A 15,393-nucleotide genomic window follows, 5' to 3' on the forward strand; every position below is an offset into this window, starting at 1 on the left:
CCTCCCTAGAGATGTGCGTACACATGGGCACAAAGTCTTGCCTCCGGCTGGAGGAATTTGGCAGGTCACCTGCCTTGAGAGTCATGAGATTGAAACCAGCATCTGTCTCTTCAAAGCAGGGTGTCTGTGACATGTCACCACCTCTCGGTCCTCAGTCCCTTCTTGCCAGAGTTGCTGTAAAGCGGAGTGAGGTGCCACACTTGGAGCTCTCGGAGATGCTGGCCCCATGGTGGCTGCCTGGCACGTCCGTGTGGCGGGGCTGACAGGGGTGGCATGCGCAGGACAGTGTCCTCTGGTCACGTTGGAGAGGGCACAGCCGGCTCTTCACAGTGGCAGAGGTAGAGGCAGCCCGAGCGTCCATTGGCAGATGAACGGAGCCGTCCGGACACTCCATGGTGGGCGGGCCATCAGGCAGGCAGCCAGAGCAGGGTGCCTGCTGCTCGCCCCACTCGGAGATGGAGGATGGGCGGGTAGCAGCGGGGGCTGTTCAGGGTGGTGGTGGGGGTCCATTTGGGGAGATGACAGTGTCCCAGAACCTGGCTGGGTGATGGCGTGGCAAACGTGCGGGGTGCTGCCCCACTGCTCGCTTCTTGAGTGGCGAGTGGCTCGGTTGTCACGGCTTTGGCCATAGGACTGCAGACCACCGCTCCCCAGGCCCCTCATGGTGCCACAGCCAGAGCGAGGGTCCATTGGCACCTTCGTCTTGGGCCTTCTTGGCTGGGCTGGGGACTCCCCACCGTCTGATGTGACACATGTCAGATGGGCTGGTTTGTGGGCGGGCCCCAAGCAAATGCTTCCTGTGCTAGCGGGATGGTGCCACAGGGAACCCGCGGAGCAGCAGGTCTCCCCTGCACTATGACTCAGGCGACTTCCACCCAGGAGAGGGCTCAACCTGCCTTGGCCTACCCAGCGGGCCACAGATACCCTGTGACAGACAACCTGCTATTTTAACCCATTTCCCGACTGGGCCCCGTCCCCAGCCTCCAGGGAGGTTGAGGGATGTTTCCCGACCGACTCCCCTCCTCCGGCGCCCCTCCCTGCCCTTGCCCTGCTGAGCTGAGTCAGCCCCAGCCTCGTCTTGAGGCTGCACACACCAGTGAATCACGCTCGTTTTTTAGAGAAATCCCTGTGGAAACAGGCAGGTTGGGCCAGCAGGAGCTGCTTCGGGGAAGGCAGGAGGCGTCCAGGGTGGGGGGCCTGGTTGCAGCGTTGGGGGGTGGGGACCCACAGGGGCTGGCCACCTCATTTCTGCCCACCCTGTCAGCTCTGGAGGCCGTGAGGGTCCGCAGGGTCCTCAGGACGTCTCTGCTGCCCCCCTGGTGCAGATCTAGGTGTCAGAGCCTTCCAGGCCAGCTCACCCCGAGACAACGGCTGAGGGCAGAAACACAAGACCCCTACACGGTCCCCAGAGCAGAGGGTCAAGGCCCAGCTACTGAGCATATGCACTGAGTCCACCTGGGGAGAAGGACAGCACCCAGCGGAGCTGGTGGCCAGGGACGCAAGCCCTCAGCGCCCTGCAGGGCTCGAAACATCTCCCTAATGAGGGCAGTTTGGCAGCAGCGTGAGATGCGCTCTTACCCTTTGTCCCAGTAATTCCATTTCTGGGAATCTGGCCTAAGGAAATAATCCTAAATATAGGGCAGAAAAACACGCTCCGCAAGGATGTCGCCGCGGAGCTGTTCGGAGCAGCGTGAAGCGGAGCGGGTGCTGTCCCAGAGCGGGAAGCCGGAGGGGATAAAGGGTGGACAAAGGTTTCCATCTACCAACAGGGGTCCTGGGGCCCGCTGCTGAGGATGGTGACCTGTGATCTGACCCAAGCAGAGGCGCCCCACTCACACGCACCGCTTGTTGGGGCTCTGTGAAAAGTCACTGTAAACACCAGCAGGAAGGTGACCCACAGGTGCCCTGCGTGGCCCAGAAGGTGGCCTCCAGGAGAGCCTCTCCCGTCCACCACCTTGCCGTCCCCTGCCGTGTCCACGCCTCCCTCTCCAGTCAGGTGGAGTAGTCATCCATGGACAGGAAAGCCCACCCTTGGTGTGAGACCTGGGGAGTGGTACCACAGCCGAGGGGTCCCTCCCCTGCGTGAGCTGGCCATCCCACGGTTGTGCAGGCCCCAGGATGGCGCCACCGTGCAGCCCACGCTCAGGTCTCCTAGTGTGCCCCGGAGCCAGGTTCCAGCCTCCCCCAGCCCTGGCTTCTGCCCCTCAGCACGCTCTGGTCACCAGGCCTTGACAGTTACCCTGAGATTGTCCCCAAAGTACGAAGGCGCCAGGGTAGCAGTAGGCACTGTGGCCACGAGACCAGAGAGCAGCCACGTCTGGGGCCTTCGGGCCCTGCCCCAGGCGGTGGGTGGGGAAGCAGCAGCAGTGGGGTGCTGTGGTGAGCTTTTCATCTGGGGACAGTGTAGATGGCAGAGGAAGGGTGAGGACACAGACTCCACGAGGCGCCAGCGTCCCTGTTGCTGACGGGGGTGGGGTGGGGTGGGCTGCTGTGGACACCACTGCACTGTCCACACTGTTGCTTCCCTTCCTTTGCACCTAATGTCCTTTTTCTGTCCTGAGTCCCATAAGATCCCGGGAGCCATGTCTTCCTGAACCTCTGTGTGGGGCATTGCTCAGGCTTTCCTTGTTTTGGGGGAGGCCTGGACAGGTGTTTGGAGGAACGTCCTTCAGTTGAGGTTTGCCTGATGTTTTCTTCATGGTGAGACTTGGGTTTTGGGAGGACGACCCCAGAGATAAAGTTTAGTCTTTTTCATAATAGTTCTTTTTATTGAGGTTTTCACAGTGTTCCAAATGCTATCTAGGCCCTTGACAAATGAGATCTTTTTCAATGCTCCCATAATTGTGTCTATTGAGTCAATCTTATCTTACCATTGGAGGAACCAGGCTCAGAGAGGTGCACTAACTTGCTTAAGGACACACAGTTGGTGGCTCAAACATAGGTTCATTTGTTCTTATAAAACCCTGCTTGTGGCCAAATGCTGCTACAAACAATGGGGAGGCAATAAATCTGCATTTTAAAAACAATATGTATTATTTATACCCAGCCTTTTCCCAGAAAGCCTTGGTTGCAACTCTTGGTCCAGGCTGCTTTCAGACAGCCCAGGCAGGTCATGAGAAAGAGGTGGACTGCAGTGGCCAGGCCCCGTCGCTCCCAGCCAGTCACATTAGCAGCCATGTTCACCTCCAGGAGCTGGGATCAGGCCTTGCTGCCTCTCAGGGCCTCCCAGAAGTCTGTGGGGACTAGAAACCCAAGGGTGGCCCCAAAGAACTGAGGCTGCATGCGCCTTGGTCTGGACCATGCGGTGTGTTGTGGTGAGGACAAGAGGCACGCTCACGGGCTTCCCTCACTTTAGCAAGATGCTCATTCCTTTGTTAGGGTGTCAGGCCCGGGTGCTTAGCCGTGGCAGGGACACGCCATGACTATTCCAGGCAGGGTCAGGCAGGCGGTCACAGCCAGCCACTGCACTGGCTTCACTGACCACTCGCTTCCCCCTCCTGCGTGCGGGAAGACTGCGCCACTTTCTGCAGGCAGTGTGCTGGGTGGTGGTGGGCGGGGGCCACCTGCGTGGACTTGGGATGTACTGCTATGAGCTGTCTTGGTCAGAACACAGCAGCCATTGGGTGGTACCCAGGGGTCTTGCTGAGCATGGGGGATGACCAGTGAGAAGGGCAGGGTGAACCTGCTGCCTCCTCCCACACCTGCAGGGTCCAAGCAGCCTGGCCCCCCACAGCGGTGCAGGAGCTGGGGCTGTCTCCACCGCCAACCTACTCCCAGGACTGTTGGACCCGCTGATGCTGCTGAGTCTGGCTCCAGCCCCTGCCTGAAGCACTGTGTCCCCCGAAATAGTGCCCCAGCCCCAGCCGGACCTCTGGGTGTGGCCTGGCCTGCCCTGCCTCCCCCAAAACTCCCCCCAGCTCTTCCCTCCTGGGCTTTGTGCTGGCCACTGCTCTGAGGTCCTCCATCTCTGCCCACTGGGCCTGGCTCTCGGCCACCTGTTGCCGCTCCCTATTTGGATCTTTGTGCAGCACTTGCCACTCTTCAGTCATTTATTTATTTGGCTATTTTGTTGGTCACTTCTTTGCCCTGCTGGGCTCCTGTCTTTCTCACTGCTGACCCCCAGCACCCAGCATGGCCCCTAGAGTGTGACAGAACTCAGTAAATACCTATTGGACCAGAAAAAGAGCGAGGGAGGGATGGATGGGAAAACTCTGCTGGACAGCTGCTCGGACTTCCTGGGCCTACGGACCCATCATGGGGAAGTGAGGCCGCGCAAGCCACCAGCCCTCCACCCCTGCCAGCGCCACCCGTCTCCACTCAGGCAGACAGATACGAGGAGGGAAGACCCACGGGGGCCAGGTCTTCACGGTGGGGCCAGCTCACAGGGCTCACAGTGGCCGGTGTGGGTTCCGGAATCTGAACTGAGTTCACCCCTGGTCATGCCACTCACTCCTAGTTGAGTGACCTTGGGCTAGTCACAGGGCCACTTGAGCCTCAGTTTCTGCTTCCCTGTGATAGGGATGGCCCTGGGTCCTGCTCCCTGAGGTCTTTGTGAGGATTAGATGTGGTGCCCACGCAAGAGCTGGGAGGTGTTAGCTGTCGATATTCTCAGCTGTGCTGTGCTTGCCTCTGATTCTCCTGTACTCTGGCATGCCAGGGCCAGAGTGACAGGGACACTGCCAGAGCCTGGTGGCCATGTGTGTCCTGGCACCTGGGGTCTCTTGCAGAGAGTATCTGTGGACTTCTCTTTCCCATGCTTCCTCCAGCCTTGTCCCCAGTAGCCCATCTCGTTCTGTCTTCCAACACATACTGGTGATCCCTTGCCATGGGCCGGGCACGGGGGAGACGGGGCCAAGACAGACCTGCACCTGGCCAGAGGCGGACCAAGTAGACTGCAGATTGAGTAGGGTGTGGTGAGGCCTGAGGAAGAAGGCGCAGGGAAGGGTGTGACCCGGTGGGTTGTGAGGCTGGAGGATGGAGCAGACCAGGGCGTGAACTCCGTACCCAGGCTGCTGGGAGCCATTGAGCAGTGTTGAGCAGCCGTGAGGATGAGATGGCCATGTTGGGACCTGAGTGCAGAATTCAGGGTGACCACTGGGAGGCTGTTGCTGCTTCTGGGAGGGGTGGCAGTGGCAGGTTGCTGGTGAGGGATGCTGGGATTCCAGCTAGGCCCTGGGCTGGGCCCATTCGTGGATGCCAGGCACAGCAATCCCCAGCCCTTGCCCTCCTGAATGCAGGATGGGTTTCCTCTACAGCACCCCTTTCCCCAGCCAGAAGTAACAGAACTTCCCTTGGCCACGGAGCTGCGGACCTCTGCACCAGCTCCCGTGCTGTTTCCAGAGTGGGGACTTCTCGGGAGCCTCTTCAGGCTGGGGCCATGCCTGTTACATGATTGTTACATGTTACGTAGTTGTAACCTGTGTGTCTTCTCTTTTTCTGTTGCAGCCAACTGGGTACATGGAAAACTCAGTCTCCTACAGCGCCATCGAAGACGTTCAGCTGCTGTCCTGGGAGAATGCCCCGAAGTACTGTTTACAGCTCACAATCCCCGGGGGGACCGTCCTGCTGCAGGTAGGATAAACAGCATGAACAGGCAGTTCCTCTCAGCCCGGCTGGCTGCCCGTCGTTCCCCTGGAGGGAAGGGGTTTAACTCCAAGTGTAAGAAAGGTACCCACTAGGGCTCACTGGAGGAAAGGAGGAGGGGATGTGCGAGGATTGAGCTCCTGCTGCATGCCTGCTGCTGTCCGGGAGCTTCACGTTGCTCATTGGTTCCCTACACCTGAGAAACGAGCTTTGCAGATGAGGAAAGCGAGGCACATGGCCAGTTGTGAAGGCTGGGAAAAGCCTGTGAGCAACAGGTGCTGCCTTTTGCTTTACATTGACTGAGGGGACTTCTACTTCACGTTGGCTAATCCTTGAGATCGGTGGAATTATGGTTCCTCTTCTCAGAAAACAGATGTGCATGCTGTATGTTCTAATCAGGACTTTGGTTAGAAATGACAGACATTATTCAGAGTAGTAAGGCAAGAAGAGAATGCAGTACTATAACCGTTAAAATGACTGGGAGGGGCTGGGGTTGTGGCTCGGTGGCAGAGCGCTTGCCTAGCACATGTGAGGCCCTGGGTTCTATCCTCAGCACCAGATAAAAATAACTAAAGGTGTTGTGTTCATCTACAACTAAAAAAAAATATTTAAAAAAATAACTGGGAAGTCCGAGAAAGGACTTGAAGCATAGCTGGGTCCTGGATCCAGGGGTCCGATGACATCATTAGCATTCAGCAGCTCCTCCATCTCCTGGCCCTGCTTCTGGGTGCTGGTTTTATTGTGAGGCAGCGTCTCATTCATCTCAGCACCTCTGTAGAATCTCAGAGAAGCTGCTGACTGGCCCTGCTGTGGTGCCTTCACCCCGTGGGAGCACACTGCCCTGCCCACCCTTGACCACATAGGCAGCGTGTGTTCTGGCTGATAGCCCTCAGGGCCACGTGGAGGCAAGAGGTGTGGGTACTAGAAAGAAGGGGAAGCAAAGCCAGTGGCCACCCAGTACACCTGGGTGCTACATGCCACATCAGGGTCCCCTAGTTCTGGGGAACCAGGTTGGATGCCCAGCCAGGGAGGGTTGCCCTGGCCTTTCGCACCTGGATTCTCTGGGGAGACTTTCTCTTGGCCCAAAGAATGGCTCCCTGCTTTAGCAGTGGCCTCTAGATTGTGTCACAGCACTGGGGCCAAGAGTCACCCTGTTTGCCTCTGAGGAGTGCCAAGTATGCTGGTGAGTGGAACAGCTGGACGTGTGTGGGCAAGTCCAGGTCTTTATTGTCGCTTGGAGGACCAACCCCGCCCTGCTTCAGTGGCTCTTCTCCTGGAGGCCCTCTGCTCGCCCTCTGTCCAGCAGAACTCCCTCTGTCCTCCTTGCTCTCCTGTCTTCAGTGTGGAGACCAGCTCAGCCCCTCCCAGAGGCCCCTGCTGCCACTGGCCTCCCTGCCTCCTCTTTCACTCCTTGCCAGTCTGATGGCTTCAGCCAGGTCCGTGCAGGGGGTGGGCAGGGCAGCAGGAGACCTGCTGGCAGTAATACCTGAGAGGGAGGGACACCTAGGGACGTCTCACCCGAGTGCCTCTGCTGCCCTCACAGTTTTGAGGCTGCTCCCCCTGCGTGGATGAAGGCCTCCTCCTTGCAGAGCCCTTCGGCCTCTGGGGAGGCAGAGCCATAAGCAGACCATGACTGAAGTTAGGACTGAAGTCGAGGCAAGTCCCAGGGTTCTGGGAGCCCAGAGGACGGAGTGACCCATTCAGTTTGGAGGTGCCACAGCAGCTTCCCCAGGGGTTCTGCATGCAGCCGTGTGCAGAGGGATGAACAGGCATGTGCCAGCATGGGGGGTGCACGCCTCTGGGTGGAGAGGACACGGGGCTAAGCACCAATCTGGGGACACCAGGAACTTGCTGTCACTAGAGGAGGGGACTCAGGACCTGTGGCTCCATCTAGATCTTGCAGGCCTTGCCAGCTAAAGGAGCCTCAGACTACATCCTGGAAGCAACAGGGAGCCATTGAAAGCTCTTCAGGGTAGAAGAGACGCTAGGTAGGTGAGCATGGTTGCAGGGCAGAGGGGCTGAATGTGGGAGTGACAGACAGGAAGGAGACTCTTGGAATAGAGACGGGAGGCCTTGGGTCCCTTCTCCACCCATAGGAGGATCTCTTCCAAGAATGTTAAGGATGACCCTGCCCCCAAGGAAGTCCAGAGTATTGTCACCCTGGGGACGGAGGAGCAGTGAGGCTGTGGGGGAGACACGTCTTGCTAGTGCCGGAGTGTCCCTTTAACCAGGCTGTGGCCGTGGGCCCGCCGTGATGACTCGCTCAGCCGGCTGCAGTGGGCAGTGCTCTGCCTCAGAGCTCCCCCTGCAAAGCTGACGGGCTGGTCTGGGCAGTGGCGGCCTGTGGCTGCTCCAGCATCCCCTACTCACTGCCCCTGCTCCAGCGGAAGGCACAGCCAGAGGAGGAGCAGGAGAGGAGCAGGAGAAAGGGAGGGGGAGACGTGCAGCGCCTCGGATCCTGGATCCCGAGCGGGAGGCAGAGCTGAGCTAGGCAGGAGCAGCCTGGCCCTCCGTCCCCAGGGGAGCCCAGGTGGGTGCGGCCCCCACCCTGTCAATCTCCCTTGCTGTCATCTCCACTGGGCCAGGGAGGTGGACCTGGGGTGGCTTCTCCCTGGCTTCTGTCGTCGCCCTCCTCCCTGCTGCCTCCTGTGATTCATGGCTGCTGTGTGGCTGCCTCATTCCAGAGACAGATCCGAGTCATCCTGGAGTGGGCTCCTGCCTGGGAGCTCTGTGTGGGTATAGGGGCGCCCGGGTGGCCCCCTCCAAGACAGTGCTTGGGGTGCTGAGTGGGGCCTTCTCCCCTGCTGATGGGGTCCGCTTGCTCTTGTGGCAGATGGATCTTTCCTTTGCCTTGACTCTGTATGGTTTGCTGTGTTAGGACCCAGAGCTTGGACATCACCAGGAGCAACCTTAGGGTCCCCGGGGATAGATCTTTTCTGTTCTAGAGTGGGGGAAGGGGTTCTAGAGGCAGCCAGGTGGGCTGATGGGTCACAGCCCAATTAGAAGGCCTTGAGTGCTCCAGGTGGCAGAAGAGCCAAGATGCCTCGAGCTGCTGCCTGGCTCTGTAGCCAGGACCCTCCCTGGGTCATTTGTGTTTGGATTGGTTTATTCCATTCCATTAAAAATGCATGTTCTGAGTCCACCAGGCACGTTTTGCATGCCAAGTGGTTACAAGTAGCCAGTGTCCACTACATTAGCCAGAGCAGATATGGAGCATCTCTAGCTGGGCCCCATGGCACACACCTGTGATCCCAGCAACTTGAGAGGCTGAGGCAAGAGGATTGCAAGTTCAAAGCCAGTCACAGCAACTTAGCAAGACCCTGCCTCAAAATAAAAAATAAAAAGGGCTGGGATTGTAGCTCAACGCTAGAGCACTCTAGGTTCAATCCCCCGTAGTCCCCTACCCCCAAGAGAGGTTCTGTACCCTCAGAAGGTTCTGTGGGTACTGCTGGCCTGAAGCCTTTCATTTAGCCAGGCCCCTCCCATGGAAGTAGCCTCCCGAGGTGGAGTCCCTCACTGTGCCTGAGTCACTGCACCCCTGAGGAGGCTCCCGGTGTACCCTGCCTGTCCCTGCCTGTCGGGTGTCCGTTTCTGTCTCAGGTTCCCTGCACCTGTGCCTGTCTCTTTCCTGTCTCCCCTGTGCTTCTGCTTCTCCTCCATCCCTCTCCCTGTCGTGGTTTCTCCTCCTCCTTTCCCAGTCGCCATCTCTCACTTGCCGTCTGTCAGCATCATTTCTGTGGCACCTTCCTCCTGGACTCTCTGCATCTCTGTGTCTCTCTCTCTCCTCTCCTCTCTTCTCTCTCTGCTTGCCCCCCTGGCACCCCACTTCAACACTCCCACATTTGAACCGGTCCCACACCAGCCTCTGGAGCTGACCTGAAAGACGAAGGAGGCTGGGGAATGCTTGGGTCCAGGTACCCCCTCTCCAGCCCAGAGGCTGAGCATTTGGCCTGCGGGGGCAGTGCTAGACGGGGACACCCAGCCTTCCATGGTCCATTTGCTGCAATTCTGGGTGCTGTGTGATGTCAGCACTCCTCCCTAATGCCATGTTATTAGAACCCCTGGGTGCAGAACACACCTGTTTAGGAGCAGGGCAGGGCAGGGCAGGGCGTCTTCAGGAAGCTGGGCCTTGCAGTTGGGTTTAAACACATTGGTGAGAAATGGAGAGCCCTACGAGGTTCCTGGTGATGGGAGAGTGAGGAGGCCCTCCTCCCCAGCCACATCACCATCACCGGGTGTCTCAGATAACCTGGCTCTGCTGTCATTGTTCCGGAAAGCCCACAGGAGCCAGGCAACTGTTTACCCCAAACACTGGCATCAGGGCAGGGGACAGGGTGGGTTCCTTTCTTACTGGAAGCTGGAGGGAAGCCCTTTCCGGTCTGCACACTCGGGCTGTTTTTCCCCAAGAGTTGGCCAGAAAAGGGGACTTGGGAACAGTACCCCGGTGCTCCCTGGGCTGTTTTTCTCACCTCTGTAGACAATACAACAATGAGCCAGAACTTGGCAACTTTTGAAGAGGAAATTAGGCAGAGTTTGCCTGGAATCAGGCCCTTTGGTTGGAAAGATTTATTACTAGGAACCGTCAGAGGGCAGCCTGAGTAGCACTGGGCGGGCCGGGGGCTCCTGCCTGTGTTCCAGTGGCTCCTCCTTTGAGTGACCCTCAGACTCAGCATTCCCTGGGGTCTGGCTTGTCCTTGCCCGGCCGCCCGCAGAGCAGCATGGGCCCTCTGCTGAAGCCTCTCCCTGGGCTGAGGCTCCTCTGTGCTAGAAGCTACTTAGACGGCCCTGGGCCAGCAGTGGTCCTTCAGAACCAGATAAGTCCAAGGAGGAGCAGCTTCCTGCCACCCTCATTGCAGTCTCTGGCTCCATCAACTGTACCTGCTCTTCTGGAAGGAAGTTCAGGCCCACCCTGTTGTTTAGGTGGGGCCTCCTTATGCCTGGAACAGGGTGGCAGGTCCTTCCTCCCTTCATCAGAGGGAAGTCACACGGGGAAATAATTCTTTCAGATTCCCAGCTCAGGGCCCGGGATGCAGAGGAGCTGGCACATTGCTCACCAGTTCCAGGGATGAGCAGTAGGGACAGCAGGCTGGGGTCAGGCCCTCTGAGCTCCAGCCCAGATCTGCCATGCACTGGCTGTGTCACCCTACACTGCTGAGGCTGTGTAGGTAGCTGTGTGACCCTTGCAGCAGGAAGGACCCTCTGTATCTTTGAACTGGACCCATAATGTTTGTCTCCTTGGTTATTAGAGAGGATCATAGATTCTGTGTAAAGTACTTGGCAGTATTAGCACAAAGTATGTCAGGAAAATACCACCATGGTTATTTCTAGAGGCTTCATCAAATACAAGTTGGGAAGAGAGGGTGTGAGGACTGAAGAGTTCTTCTGAAGTTCTCACACACATGAAATATTCTCCATTGAACAGAGTGGGTACATTGGTGCCCATCCACCCATGTGTCTGCCATCTGTCTGTCCTTCTGTCTTACCATGCACCCATGCATCTGCCTGTCTATTCATCTACCCTTCTGTCAGTCCTCCTGCCTCACGCATCCATCTGTACATCCTTCCATCCTTCATTCATTCAGCGCGTCAGCCCGTCTTTCATTGACAAACGTTTCCCTGGCTTTTTTTTGACACAGTGGTGCCTAAATCAGACATGGTTCCTGACCTCCTAGAGCCCAAGCCTAGGGACGGGACACTAGACGGGTGACTGTAAGACAGTGCGATGTGTTGGGTGGGTGTGGGGGGAGGTGCCATCATGACAGTTCTGGAGAAGAGGTATTTCAGGGGGACCTGAGGGTTGAGTACGAGTTGAGTAGGCCCCGGGGGCGGGGTGAAGGCAGAGTGTTCTGGGCAGGGAGGTGGTGGTAGGCTTGAGGCTGTGTGAGGACCAGTTGATGCTGCCCTGGGGAGCAGCCACGTTCCTTGTGGCTGCTGCTCACCCCAGCTTTGTGTGCAGCGTGTGTGGGGCTCAGGCCTCAGGGAATGTGCCACTCACCGTGGCGGGGTCGGGGGCGGGGGAGCTCAAGAGGGTACTGGCTCATCCACCAGCTCACACTCATTGAGCAAGCTACATGGTCACGTAAAGAAGGCCACTGGAAATAGAACTGATGACAGGTACAGGAAATCTGGACCATTTTCCACATCAGAAAAATGGCATCAGAGAAGAGGTCAGATTAGATCTAGGTCCTTAGCCTGCAATTCATAACATATCCTGAAGCCGCCTGCATAGTTGTGTGTGTGTAGCGGGTGTGTGTGTGTGTGGTGCGCACACTTGTGGATATCTCTGGAGGCCGGAAGTCCCCCGGGCTAACATCCAGGGTGGGCAGTGCCGGCTCCTCAGGAGGCTCCCAGGAGGGTGTTTCCTTGCCTCTTCTAGCTGCTGGAGGCCCGACTGCGTCCCTCTGACTCCTGCTGGTGATTCTGACCTTCCCTCCTCCTCTCTTGTGACTCCCCTGGGCCAGGTGGATAATCTTGAATAGTCTCCCATCTCAAGAGCCTTCGGTCAGTCACATCTGCAAAGTCCCTTTGCCGTGTTAAGATGACATCATCCCAGAGCACGTCTTGGGGACCTCATCCTGCTTGCCGCAGCCCCCTCTGGCCTCCTGGGTGTGATCAGCAGACCTAGGCCATGTGGAGTGGCTCCTCCTGCATGCCCCTGCCATGAGAGCTGGCCCTCACGCTTCCCAGTGGTGGTGCAGCCACGTCCCCTCGCTGGAGTCAGCTGAAGTGGCATTTTTCACAAAAGCCCTGGAGAGCCCATTGCTAAACGTCTGTGGGCACAGCACTGCTGTGGCTGCTGCTGACCCGAATGGCCATGTTTCAAGAGCCTTCGTGCGCCATCTGGGGCGTGCTGAGTAAGCTCTTTCCCATGGTTATTTCATCGCCTGGGGTGTCACCATCCCTTGCCCTGAGCTGGGGATGTGTGTTGTCATCCTAATGAACAAGAAGTGTCATGAGACCAGAATGCTGGGTCAGTGCTGGCAGCGGGGACCCCAGCCACAGCCCGGCAGGGGGCTGCTTCTCCTCTTGGGCCTGAGCAATCCTGAGCAGGTGTCACAGGCCGTGTCCCCAACATCCTCCAGGGCAGAACGCTAGACTATGGCAGAGGTCAGGGCCTGGGCCGGGGTCTGTTGGAGGCTTAGCCATTGCAGGAGTCCCAGGAGCACAGAAGCTGGTCTCTGGCTTGGGTAGCACTCAGGCTCAGCCTGCCTCAGGGGCTGGTGTGACTGCCCAAGTTTGAAAGGTGTCTCTGGACTGACCCCAGGATGCTGTGCCACCTGGGCACCAAGCAGTCTGTTTATTCAGGACGGTCGGGTGGAGACCATTGTCTACAGAAGACCTAGGCCCTGTGTGTGTGCTGTAGGAAGCAGAGGGGGTGAGTCATTCCAGCCTTCATGGAGCCTCTCGACCTTCGCAGTTAGGGTCACTTGGAGCAGGGGGATGTTACTGCCTGGGTGGCCTGGAGAGAGCTCAGAGTGCCGCCGTGTGTGGTTTACAGCTCACTTCCTGGTCCTCAGCTCCCGTCTGAACCTTGGGAACGTTCTTAACTTCAGTTTCCTTCTCTCTGCACCACGAGATGTGGACAGTCCATCTTCCCAGGGCTGCTGCTGCAAGGCCAGCCCGCAGGTCCCATCGGACACTGTCAACATGGCTGCTACGGGTGGCAGGACTGCTGCTGGGGGCGGCCTGAGAGCAGCCATTCGTGCCCGGTGGTCCAGCCTGCTTGGGCCAAGTTTTATTTGGGAGAACTGGTGAGAATGGCAGCTGTGGCCTCCAGCAGGCTCTGGGTGGTTACGGCGCCCGTCCCCCATCCTCCGACGCCGACAAGCGGGCCACTTCCCACTCACAGCCGCACGTCGGGAAAGTCCAGACTGCCTTGCCGGCTCTCGGGATCAGGTTGCTGGGGATGAAGGAGGTTCTGCTTCTCGGCTCCGTGCTTTACCCTAGGTCTGGCCAAGTTCAAGGCTGGTACTGCCCACCCTGACCTGTAGATGTCACAAGGGTCCTGGTGAAGTACACAGGCCTTGACGCTGGCCCACCCAGGTCTGAATGCACGTAGTGTGGGATTTCGGAGTCTTGGTCTTCTCTGTGGAGCGGGCAGTGATGGAAGCCGCCTTTAGCTTAGGGAACTAGCAGGACGGAGAAGAGGTGGGATGGGTGCCTGGTGATCCTGGTGGGAGGGAGCCCTTGGCAGCTCCTGCCACTGTCACCACCCTTCCCATGATTTTGAGTGAGTCGGGTGTGTGCATAGGCAGCAAGGGGGAGCTCCTTGTGCCCAGCAGCCAGCATCCACCAGGGCTGTGTCTTTCTTTCCAGAAAAGTCCCCCGCATGCTTCTGTTCCAGGGCAGTTCACTCAGGGCTCGTCTGCCCAGAGCAGGCAGGGCTCACGTGCTGGCTGTCAGGGACCCTGAGTTGCCGCCCTCTGGTGACTGTACCTTCTCTTGTTCTCGTTGCAGGCTGCCAACAGCTACCTGCGAGACCAGTGGTTCCATTCTCTGCAGTGGAAGGTAAGTCCTGCCTCGGCTGCTCCTTCCCCGGGGCCACCCCGGGGGCGTGGAGGCAGAGGACACTTGCCATTAGGCGGCTCTGCAGAGAGGCCCACCTGCTGTGGAGAAGCCTCTGCCCTTCACTCTCTGGGGTGAGGTCCTGTCCCCCGCAGTGCTGAGCTGTGCTCCCGCCTGGTGTGCTTGGCCCAGCGCCTTACACTGGTGTCCCTGCTCTCAAAGGGTCCCAGAATTGCTTGCTGTTGGAGGGAAGGTGGTCCGAGGCTGGGGAGGCTGGCCCTCCAGGGCTCCAGGAGCTGTGCTGAGGAGACTTCTGGAGGCTGTGCAAAGCCGTGGAGAGAGCAACCGTGTTCTCATGGGCTCCTCCTGCCTGTCTCTTTCTGGCCTGTGGCCTGACTGCCTGGTTGGAACTCTGCAGAGGATGGTTTGGAGTCCTCTGACACATAAAGAGAAATTCAACTTTGGCTGGTTACCACCTCTGCCAAGCTGGGTCCTCAGGCCCCTGCAGTCCAGTTTCTGCTCTGGGACTTTGGCGGTGGTATCCCATTCAGACAAGGTGTGCAGCTCGCCCAGTGAGCACCTGTGCCTCCCTGGCTCCCACGGTGCCAGCAGTGGTGGAGGATGAGCGCGGGCGGCAGGCATGCCCGGGAGCTGTCGTCTGTCCCGAGGGAGGCTGGGCTCCTCACACCTCCCAGGGACCTCACCGCAGCCAGGCCACGAGTCTCCAGGTTGGGACTGTGCAGACTGAACTCCTCTGTGTGCCAGGAGCTGTGCCTGTCTCACAATGTCCACTTCACCCTCACCAGAACCTCTCGAAGTCTATGATTATTGTCCTGTCGTACGCACAGGAAGTTGAGGCTGGAGTCTGAGCCTCCTGCAGGTTCAGGTCCCTCTTTCCCACTAGGTTCTGGGTGTAGTTGGGGTGGGAGCCCCCGGGTGGCGGCTGAGGGGGCAGGTGGCACACGTCAGCTTTTGGAACCAGCAGTGTTGCTGAATCAGCTCACACAGGGTTGACATCCCTAATGCCACACTCTGTGCCCAGGGCCAATGTGCCCAGGATGAGCGGACACAGATAGGACCCCCTGGGCCATCTGGGAGTTAAATGCCACAGTGGTCGAAAAGGAGGAATGACAACTGGGCGGCAGTGACCTGTTACATGCCATCACCATGGTATGCAGCCCCCCAGAGCTTTTCCTAAAAGAAGAGTCCACTTTGTGGTCAGGGACGGTAACTCCTTAGTCCAGCCTCGTCGGCTCTCTAGGGGTCTCGCATGCGAGTCCTCATAAGTGGCAGCCTTGCTTGTCC

At 58.3% G+C, this 15,393-nt stretch overlaps 1 protein-coding gene across 1 annotated transcript in view; it reads left to right on the plus strand.

The window, feature by feature from the left end:
• CMIP (c-Maf inducing protein) overlaps positions 1-15,393 on the plus strand; it is a 197,296-nt gene that overhangs the window by 116,377 nt on the left and 65,526 nt on the right. The window contains exons 2-3 of the mRNA XM_081273566.1: positions 5,446-5,571; positions 14,041-14,091. Coding sequence (XP_081129692.1) covers positions 5,446-5,571; positions 14,041-14,091 — 177 coding nt within the window. The remainder of the gene's footprint in view (positions 1-5,445; positions 5,572-14,040; positions 14,092-15,393) is intronic.

Source organism: Spermophilus citellus (assembly GCF_964194105.1).
Source record: "Spermophilus citellus genome assembly, chromosome: 18".
NCBI lineage: Eukaryota > Metazoa > Chordata > Mammalia > Rodentia > Sciuridae > Spermophilus > Spermophilus citellus.